At 40.1% G+C, this 22,189-nt stretch overlaps 2 protein-coding genes across 2 annotated transcripts; both read right to left on the reverse strand.

The window, feature by feature from the left end:
- Positions 1–5,811: 5,811 nt before the first annotated feature.
- Positions 5,812–6,846, reverse strand: LOC109901357 (trace amine-associated receptor 13c-like). The gene has a single exon (XM_031837965.1). It carries the CDS (start codon positions 6,844–6,846, stop codon positions 5,812–5,814), a length of 1,035 nt encoding a protein of 344 aa, XP_031693825.1.
- A 5,334-nt stretch (positions 6,847–12,180) lies between these two features.
- On the reverse strand, positions 12,181–13,477 carry LOC109887583 (trace amine-associated receptor 1-like). The gene has a single exon (XM_031837082.1). It carries the CDS (start codon positions 13,446–13,448, stop codon positions 12,411–12,413), a length of 1,038 nt encoding a protein of 345 aa, XP_031692942.1. The 5' UTR covers positions 13,449–13,477; the 3' UTR covers positions 12,181–12,410.
- Positions 13,478–22,189: the final 8,712 nt, after the last annotated feature.

Below are 22,189 nucleotides of genomic sequence, written 5' to 3' on the forward strand. Positions count from 1 at the left end.
CCATTCTTAGGTAGGGGTGTAACTTTTGCTTCCCTCCAGGCCTGAGGGCACACACTTCCAAGAAATCTTAAATTGAAGACAAGGCAAATAGGAGTGTCAATATTGTCCAGTAATATCCTCAGTAATTTTCCATACATCTGACCCCGTTTGCTTGTCATTGTTGATAGACAACAATAAAAAAGTAACCTCATCCACACTTACTTTACGGATTTCAAAATTACAATGCTTGTCTTTCATGACTTGGTCAGATATACTTGGATGTGTGGTCTCAGCGTTTGTTGCTGGTGTAACAGTATAACTTTAGTCCGTCCCCTCGCCCCTACCCAGGCTCGAACCAGGGACCCTCTGCACACAGACAACAGTCATCCACGAAACATCGTTATCCATCGCTCCACAAAAGCTGTGGCCCTTGCAGAGCAAGGGGAACCACTACTTCAAGGTCTAAGAGCAAGTGACGTCACCGATTGAAACGCTATTAGCGCGCATCACCGCTAACTAGCTAGCCATTTCACATTGGTTACACTGGCATGTCATGCCTAAGTTTGCTAATCTTGTCAATGAAAAAAACATTAAAGTAGTTGGCAATATCAGTGGGTTTTGTGATGAATGAGCCATCTGATTCACAATTTCATTTCAGGTACTCCAAAGCTTTAAAAAATATATATAATTCTTTGTCATTTATCTTTGTTTCATAGTGTAGTTTCTTCTATTTTATATTCAGTTTAGTCACATGATTTCTGAATTTGGAGTACGTTTGCCAATCGGTTGTACAGTCAGACCAAGTTGTCATTTATTTTGCCTCATTCCTCTTAACCATACAATTTTAAAATTCCTCATCAATCCCTGGGGATTTAACAGTTTTTACAGTCATTTTCTTAATGGGTGCATTGATAAGTAATTTCATAACTGTCAAGTGCAGTGTCTGGTTGCTCCTCATTACACACCATGGACCAACGAATGGCAACAACATATAGGAATCACTACTAAACATATTGTATGACCTACACTATATTAGGCCCAGCCTTTTGAACTTTAGTTTTCTTATATATGGCTACTATATTGTGATCACTACATCCGATGGATTTGGATACTGCTTTCAAACAAAATTCTGCAGCATTAGTAAACATGTGATCAATACATGTTGATGATTTCATTCCTGTGCTGTCTGTAACTGCCCTGGTAGGATGATTGATAACCTGAACCAGATTTCTGGCATTTTTACAGTTTCAAACTTTCTCTTGAGTGGGCAGCCTGATGAAAGCCAGTCAATATTTAAATTACCCAGAAAATATACCCCTCTGTTGATATCACATACATTATCAAGCATTTCACACATGTTATCTAGATTCTGACTGTTAGCACTTGGTGGTCTATAGCAGCTTCCCACCAGAATGGGCTATAGCCATATTACTTCAACAGTGTTTAACATGAGATCCTCTCTAAGCTTTACAGAAATGTGGTTCTGAATATAAACAGACACACCTCCACCTTTGGCATTTCTGTACTTTGGGGGGATGAATGAGCCAATTGGATGCTAGGGATGATTAGTCATGAATCACAAACTGGAATATTATTTATTTATTGACTACACAATGCATAGTCAAAAACATTAAAAAATATTAAAGATTACAGAAGGATACAGATTAACCAAAATAACAATCATGAATAATACAGTACATACTGTAAGTCCATTTACAGCAAGAACATGCACAGTTATCCATTTTGAAAATATTCATATTCATATTATTTTAGGCAGATTATATTTATTGAAGAAAAATCTGAGGTATAAAACGTGATCAAACGTACTGCTGGATCTCAGATACAGATGGAAATCCCAATGTAGAGACATGAACCAAAAACAGAAAAGCATTTATATGTGACTCATTTGTTAAAGAGAAAGTATAATTATCACATTCTATCCTACATTATTGGACAGTTTCACAGCCCCAGATTAAATAAATCCAGGTGTATGTTTAATTATGGTTTATAAACCTTAAACAAAAAATGGGATTTAATGAAAAATGTAAATGAAGAATATTAACCAAAGTCCAGGAATAGTTTAGGTCAAATTATCTTTACAGTATTCATTAAATCCAGTATAATCCTGGGATAGGCCTAGACTTAATCTGTGTTCATAAACCGCCCCTATATCATCTCCTAATTTAATTTAACACAGCATTACTATTTAGTTTAACACAGATGACTATTTAGTTTAACACAGATGACTATTTAGTTTACCACGGATACTATTTAGTTTAATGCAACATGACTATTTAATTTAACAAAGCATGACTATTTATTTTTACACAGCATGACATTTAAATGCAACAGTGTGTAAAGCTCAATGTCATATACAACTGTGAATGTATTGTATAATCAGAACTTCAATGACCTAACAGCCTTGGGCTTTGAGCCAAATATCAGCTGCCCTCTGTCTGAAAACAGACTGACGAATACCCAGGAACACAAAGTTAACAAACACACACAGATAGATGACTGTGGTGAAAATAGTATTATTATAACCAAAGTCAGTACTAGCTGAAAGTTTTAGTCAAATGCCAGATGGACTGGTCCATTGGAAAATGATTGGCCAGTGTGGGGGCCTGGAGGAAAAGAATGGGCTTGTGTATTAGAAATGCCTGGGCCAACTTTTGATAACAGTCCGCCAGTGGCTGCTGCTCCCAGTTATGTACAGTGCACTTGGAAAGTATTCAGACCCCTTGACTTTTTGTTATGCTAAAGCCTTATTTCAAAATGGATAACATCATTTTTTCCCATCATCAATCTACACACAATACCCCACAATGACAAAGCAAAAATAGTTTTTGAGAATGTTCTGTCCCAAAAAACTAAAAACAACTGAAATATTACATTTACATAAATATTCACACCCTTTACTCAGTACGTTGTTAAATCACCTTTGACAGCGATTACAGCCTTGAGTCTTCTTGAGTATAACGCTACGAAGTTGGCACACCTGTATTTGGGGAGTTTCTCCCATTCTTCTCTGTAGGTCCTCTCAAGCTCTGTCAGGTTGGATGGGGAGCGTTGATGCACAGCTATTTTCAAGTTTCTCCAGAGACGTTCAATCGGGTTTAAGTCCGGGCTCTGGCTGGGCCCCTAAAGGACATTCAGAGTCTTCTCCCGAAGTCACTCATGCATTGCCTTGGCTGTGTGCTTAGAGTCGTTGTCCAGTTGGATGGTGAACCTTCATCCCAGTCTGAGGTCCTGAGTGCTATGTAGCAGGTTTTCATCAAGGATCTCTCTGTACTTTGCTGTGTTCCTCTTTTCCTCAATCCTGACCAATCTCCCAGTCCCTGCTGCTGAAAAACATCCCCACAGCATGATGCTGCCACCACCATGCTTCACCGTAAGGATGGTATTGGCCAGGTGATGAGCCGTGCCTGGATTGCTCCAGATGTTACGCTTGGCATTCAGGCCAAAGAGTTCAATCTTGGTTTCATCAGACCAGAGAACCTTGTTTCTCATGGTCTGTGAGTCCTTTAGGTGCCTTTAGGTGAACTGCAAGCCGGCTGTCATTTGGTTTTTAATGAGGAGTGGCTTGCGCCTGGCCACACCACCATAAAGGCCTGATTGGTGGAATGCTGCAGAGATGGCTGTCCTTCTGGAAGATTCTCCCATCTCCACAGAGGAACTCTGGAGCTCTGTCAAAGTGACCATCAGCTTCTTGGTCACCTCCCTGACCAAGGCCCTTCTCCCCCAATTGCTCAGCTCTAGGAAGAGCCTTGGTGGTTCCAAACTCCAAACCTCCTCCCTTTAAGAAAGATGGAGGCCACTGTGTTCTTGGGGACCTTCAATGCTACAGGTCTATATATGTAATGTTCAGAATCAAAATGATTCACCTTGCTGAATATAGGTTTCTCTTGTTTTGGTATGTTTGTTTTATTGCTGTTATTGGTCTGTTTAGTTGTGTCGTATGCTTAATCTAGTTCTGATCACATACGCTGTGCAGTTTTATAGTCTTTGCCTCGACACAATCCTGTCTCAGAGCTCTACGGACAATTCCTTCGACCTCACGGCTTGGTTTTTGATCCGACATCCACTGTTAACTGTGGGACCTTAAATGAACCGGTGTGTGCCTTTCAAATCATTTCCAATCAATTGAATTTAACACAGGTGGACTCCAATCAAGTTGTAGAAACATCTCAATGATGTTCAATTGAAACAGGATGCACATGAGCTCAATTTCGAGTCTCATAGCAAAGGGTCTGAATACTTGTGTAAATAAGCTATTTCTGTTTTTCATTTTGTATAAATTAGCAAACAGTTCTGAAACTTGTTCTCGCTTTGTCATTATGGAGTATTGTGTGTAGATGATGAGGATTTTTTGTTGTTGTTTAATCAATTGTATAATAAGGCTGTAATGTATTAACATTTGGAAAAAGTGTGTGTGTGTGGGGGGGATCTGAATACTTTCTGAATAAACTGTGTGTGTGTGTGTGTGTGTGTGTGTGTGTGTGTGTGTGTGTGTGTGTGTGTGTGTGTATGTGTGTGTGTGTGTGATGTGATGTATGTATATGTATGTATGTATGTATGTATGTATGTATGTATGTATGTATGTATGTATGTATGTATGTATGTATGTACTAGATATGGGAGTGGAGAGGCTACAGTAACTCATTAGTGAATATTGCTGGATTTGCTGTGGATAGGTCTACTGCAGTCTTCCCCATGTTCAAGTAAAATGTTATTAAATTGCTTTTGAATCCTATAACCCTGTGGCTGATGGTTTAAAAAAGGACTAACAGCAAGGAAAATATTTGTCACACTTATTTGTCTGTACCGGTTATGGACATATTTATTTTAACAATTGTAATATTGAACAACAGGTTTGCAATACATTTCCAGAAATGATCGTTCTAAACCCCTTCCTGAACCAACTGTAAAATAATGCGTACACCATGGGATTCATAGTTCAATTCAAATATCCAATCCATATAAATGTTACAGACAAAACTGGTGGGGTAAAGTAACTAATAAAGGGATCAATGCAGTTGGAGACTGTTGGAGATAAAAGGGTGTCCAGAATGATAGAAATACCCTCATAATGATACCAAGTGTTTTGGTGGCCTTTCTCTGTGATTTGCCTACAGAGTTCTGATTGGTTGTACCATGAATTGAATGTGCCTTTCTCTGTGCTATAAGGAAAATCTTTAGGTAGATGCTAATCATCCCTACTCCTGGGATGTAGAATGAGATCACTGAAGACACAGTACTCAATACTTGTGAAACTAAAGAACCTCACAGGCAACATATTTATCGGAAAACTTCCAATTCCCCAAATATTGCACTCTGCTTCCTGATCTGCATGTCATGCTTTTCAGTCACATGATCCACCTCTATGCTCTGCTTTACAGAAAGATCAAATTTCAAACGGGCTCAAACCCGTGTACCTGCTGTTTAGTTCAACATCAGCCATTAGACCAAAAACTGTTTAGCTCAACACCAGCCATTATATTCAAAGATGATTGAGTTAAAAGAAAATCCAAAGATACATTTTGTGTTCTTTATGAAAATGTATTGTAAGGTAGACTATGCTACATTGAAAATACAATAAAATGTAAATAAAAGAGATAGAAAGGATTTATAAGTAATACTCAGTTTCACAAAAAGACCTGGCAAGTATTGACAGCAGTAGAATGTGCAGAAGAGGTTTTGTCAAATGCTTCTCTTCATTTGCCTCCTTGAACACATTATCCAATGTGGCCACGTCATTGTTTAGGTTTTAAAAGTTAAGTGCATACTGTTCACACACAGTTTTGCAATATATTAATGTAGCTTTACAATAGATCACGTAGTAGCAAATACATTTATATAAGAAGAATTTCTATTGAATATTTTCAATGTGACAATGAGATTAAGACATTTTCGAAACCATGGATAAAACAGTGCATAGATGATTGGATTTGCAGTAGAATTAAAGTAACCCAGCCAGATAAACACTTCAAAGAGAATAGGTGGTGTGCTAAAGTTTGTGTATGGATCAACTATGGAATTAACAAAGAAAGGCAGCCAGCAAAAGATGAAAACACCCACCACAATGCCTAAAGTTTTAGCTGCTTTCCGCTCTGACCGTTGAGACACCACACCTCTACCTCCCTCACTGGAATTATTTTGGCTGTCTTCAATCTTCCTTAGATGTTCTTTTGCCACCAAAAATATTTTGGTATACAAACCCACCATTACAGAGCACGGAAAGAAAAAGGCTATCAATGTGTCTAGGGCGCCCCACAGAGCATTAAGGAAAAGATTACAACTTCCCAGGCAGTATATGGATGCAATGAATTCATCCAGTCCTCTTACATTTGCTTTGGAATATAGTAGGCCATAGGAGTACAATGCAGCAACGGCCCAACTGGCAAAAACCATGAGCCATGCAATTGGTATTGTAATCTTGGTGGAATAGCGAAGTGGACTGCACACAGCCTCATATCGATCTATGGCTATGAATACCAGGTGGAAAATTGAAGCAGATGTGAGGAACATATCAAAACTAGAATGCAGCAAACAAAAAGCATCTCCAAAGTACCAGCAGCCCTCCACAGCCCTCATTGTACTAAAAGGCATCACAGTTACTCCAAGCAGCAGGTCTGCAACTGCCAAAGACATTATAAGCGTGTTAGTTGGCGTGTGGAGCTGTTTTATGTGAGCAATGGAGATAATGACCACACCGTTCCCTAGAATAGTAACCAGCATACCTGAAACAAAAAAAAAGTATAAAGCAATTTGAACCCCTTCACTGAAGATTTCTCTGGTGCAGGAGGCATTTGATTCTGGGTAACAGAACATCTTAGGATCCAGATGTTGATGAGATGAGATATCCATTGCCAAAAACAAAAAGACATTCAAGTTAGAGCTGATCACTTGCTACTGTAGTCACATGTGAAGGTGTGTGAGTGATGCTGAATTCAGCACAGTCTTCTTAGAAGAATGACAGAGTTTATATACTGTATTGGACATATTTTGGTCACACCCCTTTCCCTGCTACCAGCCAGTTATAATAGGTTACATGATTTACATATGTTTATATTATATGTGTATGTTCAAGTAATGTACAGCATGACAGTATGATAGTGTACTAAGATAATGATGTCATGAGCTCTAAGTTCATTTGGGCCACACTACACAGACTTACTGTTCCAGCAATAGGCATGAGGGGTAGACAAAGAACACTATTCAACAAGGTGACAAGCACAGGCATGACAAACACATTTATATCAGGCAAGTAGCTTTATTTGAAACAGCTTAAAAGCAGCTTCTGTTACATTTTCACTCAAGCTTTATAACTTTGAGTTGCATAATTGTCACATGTTACATCCCATCATAATTCACATATTTATTTGAAAACACATCATACAATGTCAACTGAAACTTTACTCAGAATACAATCTAAATCTACAAGAACCTCTGTGAAAGATGTGACCACTGATGATGATTCTCAAAGCCCTCCTGAACCAAGGCCCTTCTCCCCCAATTGCTCAGCTCTAGGAAGAGTCTTGGTGGTTCCAAACTTCCTCCCTTTAAGAATGATGGAAGCCACTGTTCTTGGGGACCTTAAATGCTACAATATTGTTTTGGTACCCTTCCCCAGGTTTGTGCTTCGACACAAACCTGTCTCAGAGCTCTATGGACAATTCCTTCGACCTCATGGCTTGGTTTTTGTTCTGACATCCACTGTCAACTGTGGGACCTTGTATAGACAGGTGTGTGCCTTTCCAAATCATGTCCAATCAATTGAATTTACCACAGGTGGACTCCAATCAAGCCGTAGAAACATCTCAACGATGATCAATGGAAACAGGATGCACATGAGCTCAATTTCGAGTCTCATAGCAAAGGGTCTGAATACTTATGTAAATAAGCTATTTCTGTTTTTTATTTTGTATAAATTAGCAAACAGTTCTGAAACTTGTTTTCGCTTTTTCATTATGGAGTTTGTGTGAGATGATGAGAATTTAAAAAAAATCTATTGTAGAATAAGACAGTAATGTAACAACATTTGGAAAAATTGTGGGGGGGTCTGAATACTTTCTGAATACACTATGTATTTATGTACAGTGGGGCAAAAAAGTATTTATTCAGCCACCAATTGTGCAAGTTCTCCCACTTAAAAAGATGAGAGAGGCCCGTAATTTTCATCATAGGTACACTACAACTATGACAGACAAAATGAGAAGGAAAAGAATTCCAGAAAATCACATTGTAGGATTTTTTATGAATTTATTTGCAAATTGTGGTGGAAAATAAGTATTTGGTCAATAACAAAAGTTTATCTAAATAATTTGTTATATACCCTTTGTTGGCAATGACAGAGGTCAAACGTTTTCTGTAAGTCTTCACAAGGTTTTCACACACTGTTGCTGGTATTTTGGCCCATTCCTCCATGCAGATCTCCTCTAGAGCAGTGACGTTTTGGGGCTGTTGCTGGGCAACACGGACTTTCAACTCCCTCCAAAGATTTTCTATGGGGTTGAGAGCTGGAGACTGGCTAGGCCACTCCAGGACCTTGAAATGCTTCTTACGAAGCCATTCCTTCGTTGCGCTGGCAGTGTGTTTGGGATCATTGTCATGCTGAACGACCCAGCCACGTTTCATCTTCAATGCCCTTGCTGATGGAAGGAGGTTTTCACTCAAAATCTCACGATACATGGCCCCATTCATTCTTTCCTGGTCCCTTTGCAGAGAAACAGCCCCAAAGCATGAGGTTTCCACCCCCATGCTTCACAGTAGGTATGGTGTTCTTTGGATGCAACTCAGCATTCTTTGTCCTCCAAACACGACGAGTTGAGTTTTTACCAAAAAGTTATATTTTGGTTTGATCTGACCATATGACATTCTCCCAATCTTCTTCTGGATCATCCAAATGCTCTCTAGCAAACTTCAGACGGACCTGGACATGTACTGGCTTAAGAAGTGGGACACATTCTGGCACTGCAGGATTTGAGTCCCTGGCGGCGTAGTGTGTTACTGATGCTAGGCTTTGTTACTTTGGTCCCAGCTCTCTGCAGGTCATTCACTAGGTCCCCCCGTGTGGTTCTGGGATTTTTTGCTCACTGTTCTTGTGATCATTTTGACCCCACGGGGTGAGATCTTGCATGGAGCCCCAGATCGAGGGAGATTATCAGTGGTCTTGTATGTCTTCCATTTCCTAATAATTGCTCCCACAGTTGATTTCTTCAAACCAAGCTGCTTACCTATTGCAGATTCAGTCTTCCCAGCCTGGTGCAGGTCTACAATTTCGTTTCTGGTGTCCTTTGACAGCTCTTTGGTCTTGGCCATAGTGGAGTTTGGAGTGTGACTGTTTGAGGTTGTGGACAGGTGTCTTTTATACTGATAACAAGTTCAAACAGGTGCCATTAATACAGATAACGAGTGGAGGACAGAGGAGCCTCTTAAAGAAGAAGTTTACAGGTCTGTGAGAGACAGAAATCTTGCTTGTTTGTAGGTGACCAAATTCTTATTTTCCACCATAATTAGCAAATAAATTCATTAAAAATCCTACAGATGTGATTTTCGGGATTTTTTTTAGTTCTGGACTTCATAGTTGAAGTTTACCTATACCTCTCTCATCTTTTTAAGTGTGAGAACTTGCACAATTGGTGGCTGACTAAATACTTTTTTGCCCCACTGTATGTATGTATGTATGTATGTATGTATGTATGTATGTATGTATGTATGTATGTATGTATGTATGTATGTATGTATGTATGTATGTATGTATGTATGTATGTATGTATGTATGTATGTATGTATGTATGTATGTATGTATGTATGTATGTATGTATGTATGTATGTATGTATGCATGTATGTATGTATGTATGTATGTATGTATGCATGTATGTATGTATGTATGTATGTATGTATGTATGTATGTATGTATGTATGTATGTATGTATGTATGTATGTACTAGATATGGGAGTGGAGAGGCTACAGTAACTAATTTGTGAACATTGCCGGATTTGCTGTGGATAGGTCTACTGCAGTCTCCCCCATGTTCAATAAAATGTTATTAAATTGCTTTTGAATCCTATAACCCTGTGGCTGATGGTTTAAAAAAGGACTAACAGCAAGGAAAATATTTGTCACACTTATTTGTCTGTACCGGTTATGGACATATTTATTTTAACAATTGTAATATTGAACAACAGGTTTGCAATACATTTCCAGAAATGATCGTTCTAAACCCCTTCCTGAACCAACTGTAAAATAATGCGTACACCATGGGATTCATAGTTCAATTCAAATATCCAATCCATATAAATGTTACAGACAAAACTGGTGGGGTAAAGTAACTAATAAAGGGATCAATGCAGTTGGAGACTGTTGGAGATAAAAGGGTGTCCAGAATGATAGAAATACCCTCATAATGATACCAAGTGTTTTGGTGGCCTTTCTCTGTGATTTGCCTACAGAGTTCTGATTGGTTGTACCATGAATTGAATGTGCCTTTCTCTGTGCTATAAGGAAAATCTTTAGGTAGATGCTAATCATCCCTACTCCTGGGATGTAGAATGAGATCACTGAAGACACAGTACTCAATACTTGTGAAACTAAAGAACCTCACAGGCAACATATTTATCGGAAAACTTCCAATTCCCCAAATATTGCACTCTGCTTCCTGATCTGCATGTCATGCTTTTCAGTCACATGATCCACCTCTATGCTCTGCTTTACAGAAAGATCAAATTTCAAACGGGCTCAAACCCGTGTACCTGCTGTTTAGTTCAACATCAGCCATTAGACCAAAAACTGTTTAGCTCAACACCAGCCATTATATTCAAAGATGATTGAGTTAAAAGAAAATCCAAAGATACATTTTGTGTTCTTTATGAAAATGTATTGTAAGGTAGACTATGCTACATTGAAAATACAATAAAATGTAAATAAAAGAGATAGAAAGGATTTATAAGTTAAACACAGTTTCACAAAAAGACCTGGCAAGTATTGACAGCAGTAGAATGTGCAGAAGAGGTGTTGTCAAATGCTTCTCTTCATTTGCCTCCTTGAACACATTATCCAATGTGGCCACGTCATTGTTTAGGTTTTAAAAGTTAAGTGCATACTGTTCACACACAGTTTTGCAATATATTAATGTAGCTTTACAATAGATCATGTAGTAGCAAATACATTTATATAAGAAGAATGTCTATTGAATATTTTCAATGTGACAATGAGATTAAGCCATTTTCGAAACCATGGATAAAACAGTGCATAGATGATTGGATTTGCAGTAGAATTAAAGTAACCCAGCCAGATAAACACTTCAAAGAGAATAGGTGGTGTGCTAAAGTTTGTGTATGGATCAACTATGGAATTAACAAAGAAAGGCAGCCAGCAAAAGATGAAAACACCCACCACAATGCCTAAAGTTTTAGCTGCTTTCCGCTCTGACCGTTGAGACACCACACCTCTACCTCCCTCATTGGAATTATTTTGTCTGACTTCAATCTTTTTTATATGTTTTTTTGCCACCAAAAATATTTTGGTATACAAACCCACCATTACAGAGCACGGAAAGCACACAAAGCATTAAGGAAAAGATTACAACTTCCCAGGCAGTATATAGATGCAATGTATTCATCCAGTCCTCTTACATTTGCCTTGGAAAATAGTAGGGAGAATAGCACTGGAGTAATATGATCACATTTTTTGGTTCTAGTCAGGATTGCCGTATTTAGCACTAACTGGAGTTTATTTAGTGCTTTATCTGGGTATCCGGAAAGTAGAGAATTGCAGTAGTCTAACCTAGAAGTGACAAAAGCATGAATACATTTTTCTGCATAATTTTTGGACAGAAAATGTCTGATTTTTGCAATGTTACGTAGATGGAAAAAGCTGTCCTTGAAACAGTCTTGATATGTTCGTCAAAAGAGAGATGGGATGTTTAACGGGTGTCCTGACTCTGTGAGGTCATTAAAGATACCATGGCACTTATCGTAAGAGTAGGGGTGTTAACCCCGGTGTCCTCGCTAAATTCCCAAACTGTCCCTCAAACCATCATGGCCACCTAATCATCCCCAGCTTATAATTGGCTCATTCATCCCCCTCCTCTCCCCTGTAACTTTTCCCCAGGTTGTTGTTGTAAATGAGAATGTGTTCTCAGTCAACCTACCTGGTAAAATAACAGTTCAAAGAAATTCAGGTGGGCCACAGAATTACTGTTCCGGCACTAGGAGGAGACAAAGAACACTATTAAACAAGGTGATAGGCACAGGCATTGAAACACATTTATTTCAGGCAAACAGCTTTATATGAAACAGGTTAAAAGCAGCTTCTGTTACATTTTCACTCAAGCTTTATCTTTTAGTTGCATAACTGTTACATGTTACATCCCATCCCAATTCATAGATTTATTTGAACACACATCATACAATGTCAACTGAAACTTTACTCAGAATACAATCTAAATCTACAAGAACCTCTGTGAAAGATGTGACCACTGATGATGATTCTCAAAGCCCTCCTGAACCAAGTGTAAAAGAAAGCATAGACAATAGGGTTAAAAGCAGAGTTCAAATATCCAAACCAAACCAGGGTATCCCCCAACAGCGGGGGGATGGAGTACTGTATGAAAGGGTCAATGATGAGGCACAAGGAAAAGGGACTCCAGCAGATTAGAAACACTCCCACTACTATTGCCAGAATATTTGCCCCTCGTCTCTCTCTACGTCCAGAGTCTGCCTCTTTAAACTGACGAGATAAATCTTTAATGGACCTGGCCTGAGCCCTGGCAACCCAATATATCTTGGAATATATACAAATCAAGATCATGCCTGGGATGTAAAAACAGAAGGAGGATACTACTAAAGCTGCCACTGGACTAAAGAACACCTGACAGCCTCCAATGCACTTGACATGTGTTTCATAGAAATCCTCCTTTCCTTTCAGATTGATCTCAGGGAAGATCATTCCATAAGCAAAAATGGCAGGGACCAGCCAACTGGTGGTGATCATGATCAATACAGTGTTATTGGTGATGATCAGTCTGTACGACAGTGGCCTGCAGACAGCAAAGTAACGATCAATGGAGATGAAGGATAGATGGAAGATGGAGGATGTGCTCAGCATAATATCAGTGCTGGTGTGAAGCTTACACAGAAACCCTCCTAGGTACCAACAGCCCTGGACAGAGCGCACAGCACTGCACGGCATTACAAACACTCCCAGAAGGAGGTCACACACAGCCAAGGAGACGAGCAGTTGGTTTACGGAGGTTTGAAGCTGCTTGAAGTGTGCAATGGAGGTGATGACCAGAAGATTCCCAATAACAGTCACCAGTATGGCCAACACCATCGATGTGAACATCGGAACCTGAACGCTCAGGGGTCGAGCAAACCTCACACACGATCCACTCAAAGACTCGTAGCAGAAAAGAGTCTGTGATTTCACAGTGCTGTTGAGGTTCGAAGTATTTGAGAAGTCCATTCCACCTGGTGTTTTAGGCCTAGAGACAAGGAACAATTTGATCACATCTTTAAATGTGTTATTCAACATTTTTCATGTTTTCATCGGTTATCCACATTTATGTTTGCAAAATTAACTGGACTTACTTTCAAATAAAGTTTTGCAAGAATAGTGTTACTGTAACAGACGGAACACCGAACTGCTGGTCCAAAACGTTGTTCTGAGTCAGATTATTGGGCTTCTGAAAATACAACACATCCTGCTGATAATGCTTCCCATCCCATATCTTCATGAAATAGTTACACATTCAATAAACACAGTTTTTATCAAACTTAAATACTATATATTCATAGTATGTAAATGTATGTAAAATGGTGTTGGAATGTCATCTTTCTTATTCTTGTTCCTTTGAAAATACAAAAAAGTAGTATGACTAAAACCTCAAACCTATACTCACCTTAATATCTACAAATATTGTGTATGTATTTCATTAGTTCTCAGCAATCAATACCTCAATCCATATTTGTCCATGGGAAGCACTAAGAATTAAAGGTGGTTGATTTTGAGCTCTGGTCAGGATCCTTTCAGCTGAGGGAAACAAAGAGACAAGTAAACACTGTAGTCATGTTGACTTGTTGAACAATTGGTTATGAAATGATGGTGTGTAATATAGATCATGCATATGAAAAGTTTAATCTCACCTAATCATAGTCAGCAAACCATGCACAACCTCCTTCAGTCTCAGGCTCTACGAGCACCTAGACTTTCCTCTGAGCATTATATAAACAGACGGATGCTGCTAAAGGGACGCCCCAAAAATGATCACAACAACATTTTGGAACTGTTTAGTATTCTGTCTGCTCCACAGCCAATGAAATCATGGTTTTATTCTGTGGAGACTCCTACTGTATGTTGTTCACTGTGTCTGATGAGTCCACGTGATTCAGTTGGCAACAGATATTCAACAATTATGGGCCCAGTTGTAATGAACAATTAGCATTGTAACAATGTAACAATGCATTGTAACAGTGCATCATAATCTGCCAAGATGGCAATCAAGCGTAAGCAAAGATAACACATCTAATTCTTCAAGAATGAATGAGTGTACTTTATACTGCATGACCATGACCAAATTACAATTGAGCAACAGAGGTAGTAAGTATGTGACCTCTATGACCTGTGTCATGGCAACCACTTTATGCCACGGCTTTCAGATGAGTCTTCCGTCAAAGTAATGATTCTGGTAAATAGGAGAACAAATACACGTACCAGAGGGCCCTGTTAGCACCTATAATCTGACTTCTCCTTTAATGATGATGCCATTCCCACAGGTGTCTCGCCACTCAGAATGTGTTGATAAACAATTTTGGTGATGTCATGTTTGGCAGTTTATACTCATTCTGATTAGGTTCTGATCATGCAACAAAGAGGCAATGTCGAATTTGAAAAAACAACAAAGCTGAGCCCCTGCCACTAGGGCTGTAGAAATGTAGCCCCTCTTCAATTTAATTGAAATTAAATTGAGCAGAACCCCTGATCCTAGCTTCTTGTCTAGCCTAACCCTAACCCTAACCCTAGTTAGCATTGACTCACGAACCTACCTCTAATTTCATTCATACTGGACACAGATACATAAAAATGGTATCCACAATTTAAACTCACTCTGGAAGTAGTTATTAAGAGTGCCTAATTGCCAAAATCCCAAAGTATACATTTAACCTTCGTCATTCGACTATATGATATGAGCACAGATTTTACTTCAACAAATATAATCTGTTTAAAATAATATGAAGATTTTCAAGATGGATAATTGAGCATGTGCATGCTGTAAATGTACCTACATTTTAATATACTGTATTATACATTATTGTGTTTTTGGTTAATCTGTAACAAGTTTTCAGTTGTTTAAAAAAACATGTGTGACTTTGCTTTGTGTACCAAATAATTAAATAATATTCCAGGTTCTGATCATCAAATCAAATCAAATCAAATGTATTTATATAGCCCTTCGTACATCAGCTGATGTCTCAAAATGCTGTACAGAAACCCAGCCTAAAACCCCAAACAGCAAGCAATGCAGGTGTAGAAGCACGGTGGCTAGGAAAAACTCCCTAGAAAGGCCAAAACCTAGGAAGAAGCCTAGAGAGGAACCAGGCTATGTGGGGTGGCCAGTCCTCTTCTGGCTGTGCCGGGTGGAGATTATAACAGAACATGGCCAAGATGTTCAAATGTTCATAAATGACCAGCATGGTCCAATAATAATAAGGCAGAACAGTTGAAACTGGAGCAGCAGCACGGCCAGATGGACTGGGGACAGCAAGGAGTCATCATGTCAGGTAGTCCTGAGGTATGGTCCTAGGGCTCAGGTTACTCCGAGAGAGAGAAAGAAAGAGAGAATTAGAGAGAGCACACTTAAATTCACAAAGGACACCAAATAGGACAGGAGAAGTACTCCAGATATAACAAACTGACCCTAGCCCCCGACACATAAACTACTGCAGCATAAATACTGGAGGCTGAGACATTGTTTCGCTGATTTCGCTGATTCATTGTTTCGCAGCTCAAGCAGCAGGAATTATGTTGTCTATAAATGAGATTGTGAAAACATGTGTGCATTAAGGTGATATTCATACCATTACAGATGTATGGACCTTGTGATAACATATAGATGATGTAATGCATTATAGATGATGCCAAGGGAAATACTGTACCATGACTATTGACTGTTTTTAGTGTCTCAAAACTATATTTGAGTGTTGTTGTTTTTTTGTATTGTAAACTGTTGTATGTGGAGTGACACTAAAAGGTTCAATGTAGCCATTTATATCTCAATATAAAATATTTTCTGGGTAACAATGATGTACCTTACTGTGATTGATTTAAATTAAAATGGTCAAAAAGAACTTCTTACCGAAGAGCATTTTCTCATTCAAGATTATTTCTAGGACTATCTGGGAGTGGTCTGAGTGGGGAGGGGAAAACTGAAGGCTCGCTGTTATTGGCAGAGAGGTTTGGAACTCTCGTATTGGTTAACTAATAACTAATGATTAACTATTAACTAATTTGGTGATGTCACCAGGCAGGCCAAAACTCAATCCCATCAAACAGAGATAAAAATGGCTGCATTGGGACATTAATAAGAAATGTTTCTAACTCTACCATTCTGGGGAAGTAGATACAGGGCCTCATTGCCAAAATCACGAAGTATCCCTTTAAAGTATCCCTTTAAAGTATCCCTTTAAAGTATCCCTTTAAAGAAACAGGAATATCAAACATCCGAGGTACGAAAAACTGTTCAAACGTGCTATACACCCTGCTTGCATCTCAGATACAGATGCAAATCAGAATGTAGATACATGAACCAAAAAGGATCAAATGTATTAATAAATAGAGAAATAGAGAAATAAATACATAAATAGAATATATGACTCATTTGTGAAGTAGAAAGCATAATTATTGCATTCTAGCCTACATTATGGGCCATTTTCACAGACCCAGCTTAATCTGTGTATTGTATGCATGCTGTTGGTCAGTTGTTATGAGACAGAGGAAAATTAAGCAATATATCATGTGAAGTATAAAGTACGATCTGCAAAAATAGTCAAAATATCACAGAAAACATCAATTGGCTCTCATGAGGACCGCCGCAGGAAAGGAAGACCAAGAGTTACCTCTGCTGCAGAGGATAAATGCTTCACAGAAGTCAAGTAACAGACACATCTCAACATCAACTGTTCAGAGGAGACTGCGTGAATCAGGCCTTCATGGTCGAATTGCTGCAAAGAAACCACCACTAAAGGACAGCGATATGAAGAGGAGACTTGCTTGGGCCAAGAAACATGAGCAATGGACATTAGACCGGTGGAAATCTGTCCTTTGGTCTGATGAGTCCAAATTTGCGATTTTTGGTTCCGACCGCTGTGTCTTTGTGAGACACCGAGTAGGTGAATGGATGATCTCCAAATGTGTGGTTCCCACCGTGAAGCATGGAGAAGGAGGTGTGATGGTGTGTGGGTGCTTTGCTGGTGACATTGTCAGTGATTTATTTAGAATTCAAGGCACACGTAACCAGCATGGCTACCACAGCATTCTGCAGCGATACGCCATCAAATCAAATCAAATCAGATGTATTTATATAGCCCTTCGTACATCAGCTGATATCTCAAAGTGCTGTACAGAAACTCAGCCTAAAACCCCAAACAGCAAGCAATGCAGGTGTAGAAGCACGGTGGCTAGGAATAACTCCCTAGAAAGGCCAAAACCTAGGAAGAAACCTAGAGAGGAACCAGGCTATGAGGGGAGGCCAGTCCTCTTCTGGCTGTGCCGGGTGGAGATTATAACAGAACATGGCCAAATGTTCAAATGTTCATAAATGACCAGCATGATCAAATAATAGTAATCACAGTGGTTGTCAAGGATGCAACAGGTCAGCACGGCCAGGTGGACTGGGGACAGCAAGGAGTCATCATGCCAGGTAGTCCTGAGGCATGGTCCTAGGGCTCAGGTCCTCTGAGAGAAAGAAAGAAAGAAAGAAAGAAAGAAAGAAAGAAAGAAAGAAAGAAAGAAAGAAAGAAAGAAAGAAAGGGAGAAAGGGAGAATTAGAGAGAGCATACTTAAATTCACACAGGACACCGGAAAAGACAGGAGAAATACTCCAGATATAACAGACTGGCCCTAGCCCCCCGACACAAACTACTGCAGTATAAATACTGGAGGCTGAGACAGGAGGGGTCAGGAGACACTGTGGCCCCATCCGATAATACCCCCGGACAGGGACAAACAGGCAGGATATAACCCCACCCACTTTGCCAAAGCACAGCCCCCACACCACTAGAGGAATATCTTCAACCACCAACTTACCATCTTGAGACAAGGCCGAGTATAGCCCACAAAGATCTCCGCCACGGCACAACCCAAGGGGGGGGGGGGGGGGGGCGCCAACCCAGACAGGAAGACCATGTCAGTGACCCAACCCACTCAAGTGACACACCCCTCCTAGGGACGGCATGGAAGAGCACCAGTAGGCCAGTGACTCAGCCCCGGTAATAGGGTTAGCGCAGAGAATCCCAGTTTAAAGAGGGGAACCGGCCATGCAGAGACAGCAAGTGTGGTTCGTTGCTCCAGTGCCTTTCCGTTCACCTTTACACTCCTGGGCCAGACTACACTCAATCATAGGACCTACTGAAGAGATGAGTCTTCAATAAAGACTTAAAGGTTGAGACAGAGTTTGCGTCTCTCACATGGGTAGGCAGACCATTCCATAAAAATTGAGCTCTATAGGAGAAAGCCCTGCCTCCAGCTGTTTGCTTAGAAAGTCTAGGGAAAATTAGGAGGCCTGCGTCTTGTGACTGTAGCGTACATGTAGGTATGTACGGCAGGACCAAATCGGAAAGATAGGTAGGAGCAAGCCCATGTAATGCTTTGTAGGTTAGCAGTAAAACCTTGAAATCAGCCCTTGCCTTGACAGGAAGCCAGTGTAGAGGCTAGCACTGGAGTAACATGATCAATTTATTTGGTTCTAGTCAGGATTCTAGCAGCTGTATTTAGCACTAACTGTAGATTATTTAGTGCTTTATCCGGGTAGCCGGCAAGTACAGAATTGCAGTAGTCTAACCTAGAAGTGACAAAAGCATGGATACATTTTTCTGCATCATTTTTGGACAGAAAATTTCTGATTTTTGCAATGTTACGTAGATGGAAAAAAGCTGTCCTTGAAACAGTCTTGATATGTTCGTCAAACGAGAGATCAGGGTCCAAAGTAATGCTGAGGACCTTCACCGTTTTATTTGAAACGACTGTACAACCATCGAGATTAATTGTCAGATTCAACAGAAGATCTCTTTGTTTCTTGGGACCTAGAACAAGCATCTCTGTTTTGTCCGAGTTTAAAAGTTGAAAGTTTGCAACCATCCACTTCCTCATGTCTGAAACAAAGGCGTCCAGTGAGGGCAATTTTGGGGCTTCACCATGTTTCATCGAAATGTACAGCTGTGTGTCATCCGCATAGCAGTGAAAGTTAACATCATGTTTCTGAATGACATCCCCAAGAGGTAAAATATAGAGTGAAAACAATAGTGGTCCTAAAACCTAACATTAAGGAACACAAATGTACACTTGATTTGTCAGAGGACAAACCACCCACAGAGACAAACTGATATCTTTCCGACAGATAAGATCTAAACCAGGCCAGAACTTGTCCGTGTAGACCAATTTGGGTTTCCAATCTCTCCAAAAGAATGTGGTGATAGATGGTATCAAAAGCAGTGCTACGGTCTAGGAGCACAAGGACAGATGCAGAGCCTCGGTCTGACACCATTGAAAGGTCATTTGCCACCTTCACAAGTGCAGTATCAGTGCTATGACAGGGTCTAAAACCAGACTGAAGCATTTCGTATACATTGTTTGTCTTCAGGAAGACAGTGAGTTGCTGCGCAACAGCTTTTTCAATTTTTTTTGAGAGGAATGGGAGATTCGATATAGGACGATAGTTTTTTATATTTTCTGGGTCAAGGTTTGGCTTTTTCAAGCGAGGCTTTATTACTGCCACTTTTAGTGAGTTTGGTACACATCCGGTGGATAGAGAGCCGTTTAGTATGTTCAACATAGAAGTGCCAAGCACAGGAAGTAGCTCTTTCAGTAGTTTAGTTGGAACAGGGTCCAGTATGCAGCTTGAAGGTTTACAAGCCATGATTATTTTCATCATTGTGTCAAGAGATATAGTACTAAAACACTTGAGTGTCTCCCAGGTCCTGGCAGAGTTGTGCAGACTCAGGACAACTGAGCTTTGGAGGAATACTCAGATTTAAAGAGGAGTCCGAAATTTGCTTTCTAATGATCATGATCTTTTCCTCAAAGAAGTTGATGAATTTATTACTGCTGAAGTGAAAGCCATCCTCTCTTGGGTGAATGCTGCTTTTTAGTTAGCTTTGAGACAGTATCAACAATATATTTTGGATTGTTCTTATTTTCCTCAATTAAGTTGGAAAAAAAGGATGATCGAGCAGCAGTGAGGGCTCTTCGATACTGCACGGTACTGTCTTTCCAAGCTAGTCTTAAGACTTCAAGTTTGGTGTGGCGCCATTTCGTTCCAATTTTCTGGAAGCTTGCTTCAGAGCTCGGGGATTTTCTGTATACCAGGGAGCTAGTTTCTTATGACAAATGTTTTTAGTTTTTAGGGGTGCGACTGCATCTAGGGTATTGAGCAAGGTTAAATTGAGTTCCTCAGTTAGGTGGTTAACTGATATTTGTCCTCTGACGTCCTTGGGTAGGCAGAGGGAGTCTGGAAGGGCATCAAGGAATCTTTGGGTTGTCTGAAGAGAGAGAATAAAGTAGATGTCACGGGTCAAAATTTTGATTGATGACCCTATGTGAACCTATGTGAACTCTATGTGAACCCTATGTAGTGATGACGTGTGCATGTCTTCTGGTCAGGCAAGCCTGGTTAGGTGGGGGCTATGGGGTGAGTAAGGGTCCATTTGACAGGCCGTTAATGATTGATGACCCAAGCCTGATAGACAAGCCTGGTTAGGTGGGGGCTATGGGGTGAGTAAGGGTCCCTTTGACAGGCCGTTAATGATTGATGACCCAAGCCTGATTTATGACCCTATGTAATGATTTATGACCCTATGTCATGTAGAAGGGTGCATGCCCTGGGTTGAGTAAGTGACCATGTGTCAGGTCAACCTGTTACTGTTTCTCACGGTTTGGGTTGGTTAAGGCCCCTTATAAAGCCGCTGAACAATACCTGTTTAAGACTGTACATGATAACCCCCCTGAATATTAAACAAAAATGACACCTATGCCAATTTTAGGGATGTTATGCTCGGCTTGTCATGAACCCAGTGACCAAAGCCTTGAAGAAGTTCTGTGTGAAGCTCCAGAATGTTTTAAAGGATTTTTGGGTACGAGTGAGGGCCACATGTCTTACATATTCCACCCGGAGGATTCTACGGTAAAGATATTCACAGACCGTGGACCCAAACCCCTTTATCCTGCAAAACCTGGGAGTTTTCCCCCGGCTCTGGGGATGAGAGAATGGCTAAACATCAGGCTGGCTCTTTGTAAAATTGAACAGGTCCTAAGTGTTACAAATGTGCCAGGATATGCGTTGGAAGAACAGGTCACTGCGGCCGCAGTGATCTCAAGGCTCTAAGAATTGCTTCAATGGACTATAGCCCTGACAACAAAGTGACAATTTTAGCCTGTGACCTTTATGATAAGGCTAATGCTACAAAGTCTGTCAATTCTCCGGTAGCTTCCAGAGCCCGCAAACATGTAAACTTTTTTATTCCTGTGTTTAGTTTTAAATGGGTGGATTATCCAATTTTCATAACACTTATGAATAAGCTGGACATTCTCTTCCAAAATGGGGAACAGTTAAAGCGCTGGGCGAGGCTTTCCTTGAGACAGAGTCAAGACCAAAAGGCCCGACGGCGGATCTACCCCTGGAGTGAAAACTTACCATGTGTTGATGGACATAGCAAGAGAGCCTTGCCTTTTGAGGGTGAACTCGACACGGACAATGGCGGTTGGTTGCATAAGCTCCCAGGATCTGTAAGAAAGGCATCGTAAAATACCTTAAGAATGTAACGATATAAAATGTATGTACTAAATATTTTGAATGAAATAAATGGTTTTAAAATCAGAATCTCACCACGTTATGAACTCTCGAGTTTGTTCACTCTTAGCGCAGTCTGTCCCTGAGAAAAATCTTGCGGAAAAAGCCATGTGCGCGCGCATGTGCGTGAGGGAGTTTTCTGTAG

Source organism: Oncorhynchus kisutch, linkage group LG12 (assembly GCF_002021735.2).
Source record: "Oncorhynchus kisutch isolate 150728-3 linkage group LG12, Okis_V2, whole genome shotgun sequence".
Taxonomy (NCBI): domain Eukaryota; kingdom Metazoa; phylum Chordata; class Actinopteri; order Salmoniformes; family Salmonidae; genus Oncorhynchus; species Oncorhynchus kisutch.

Bases quoted from the DNA above. Each gene is read 5' to 3' on its own strand.
- LOC109901357 (XM_031837965.1), bottom strand. From the start codon at position 6,846: ATGGATATCTCATCTCATCAACATCTGGATCCTAAGATGTTCTGTTAC.
- LOC109887583 (XM_031837082.1), bottom strand. From the start codon at position 13,448: ATGGACTTCTCAAATACTTCGAACCTCAACAGCACTGTGAAATCACAG.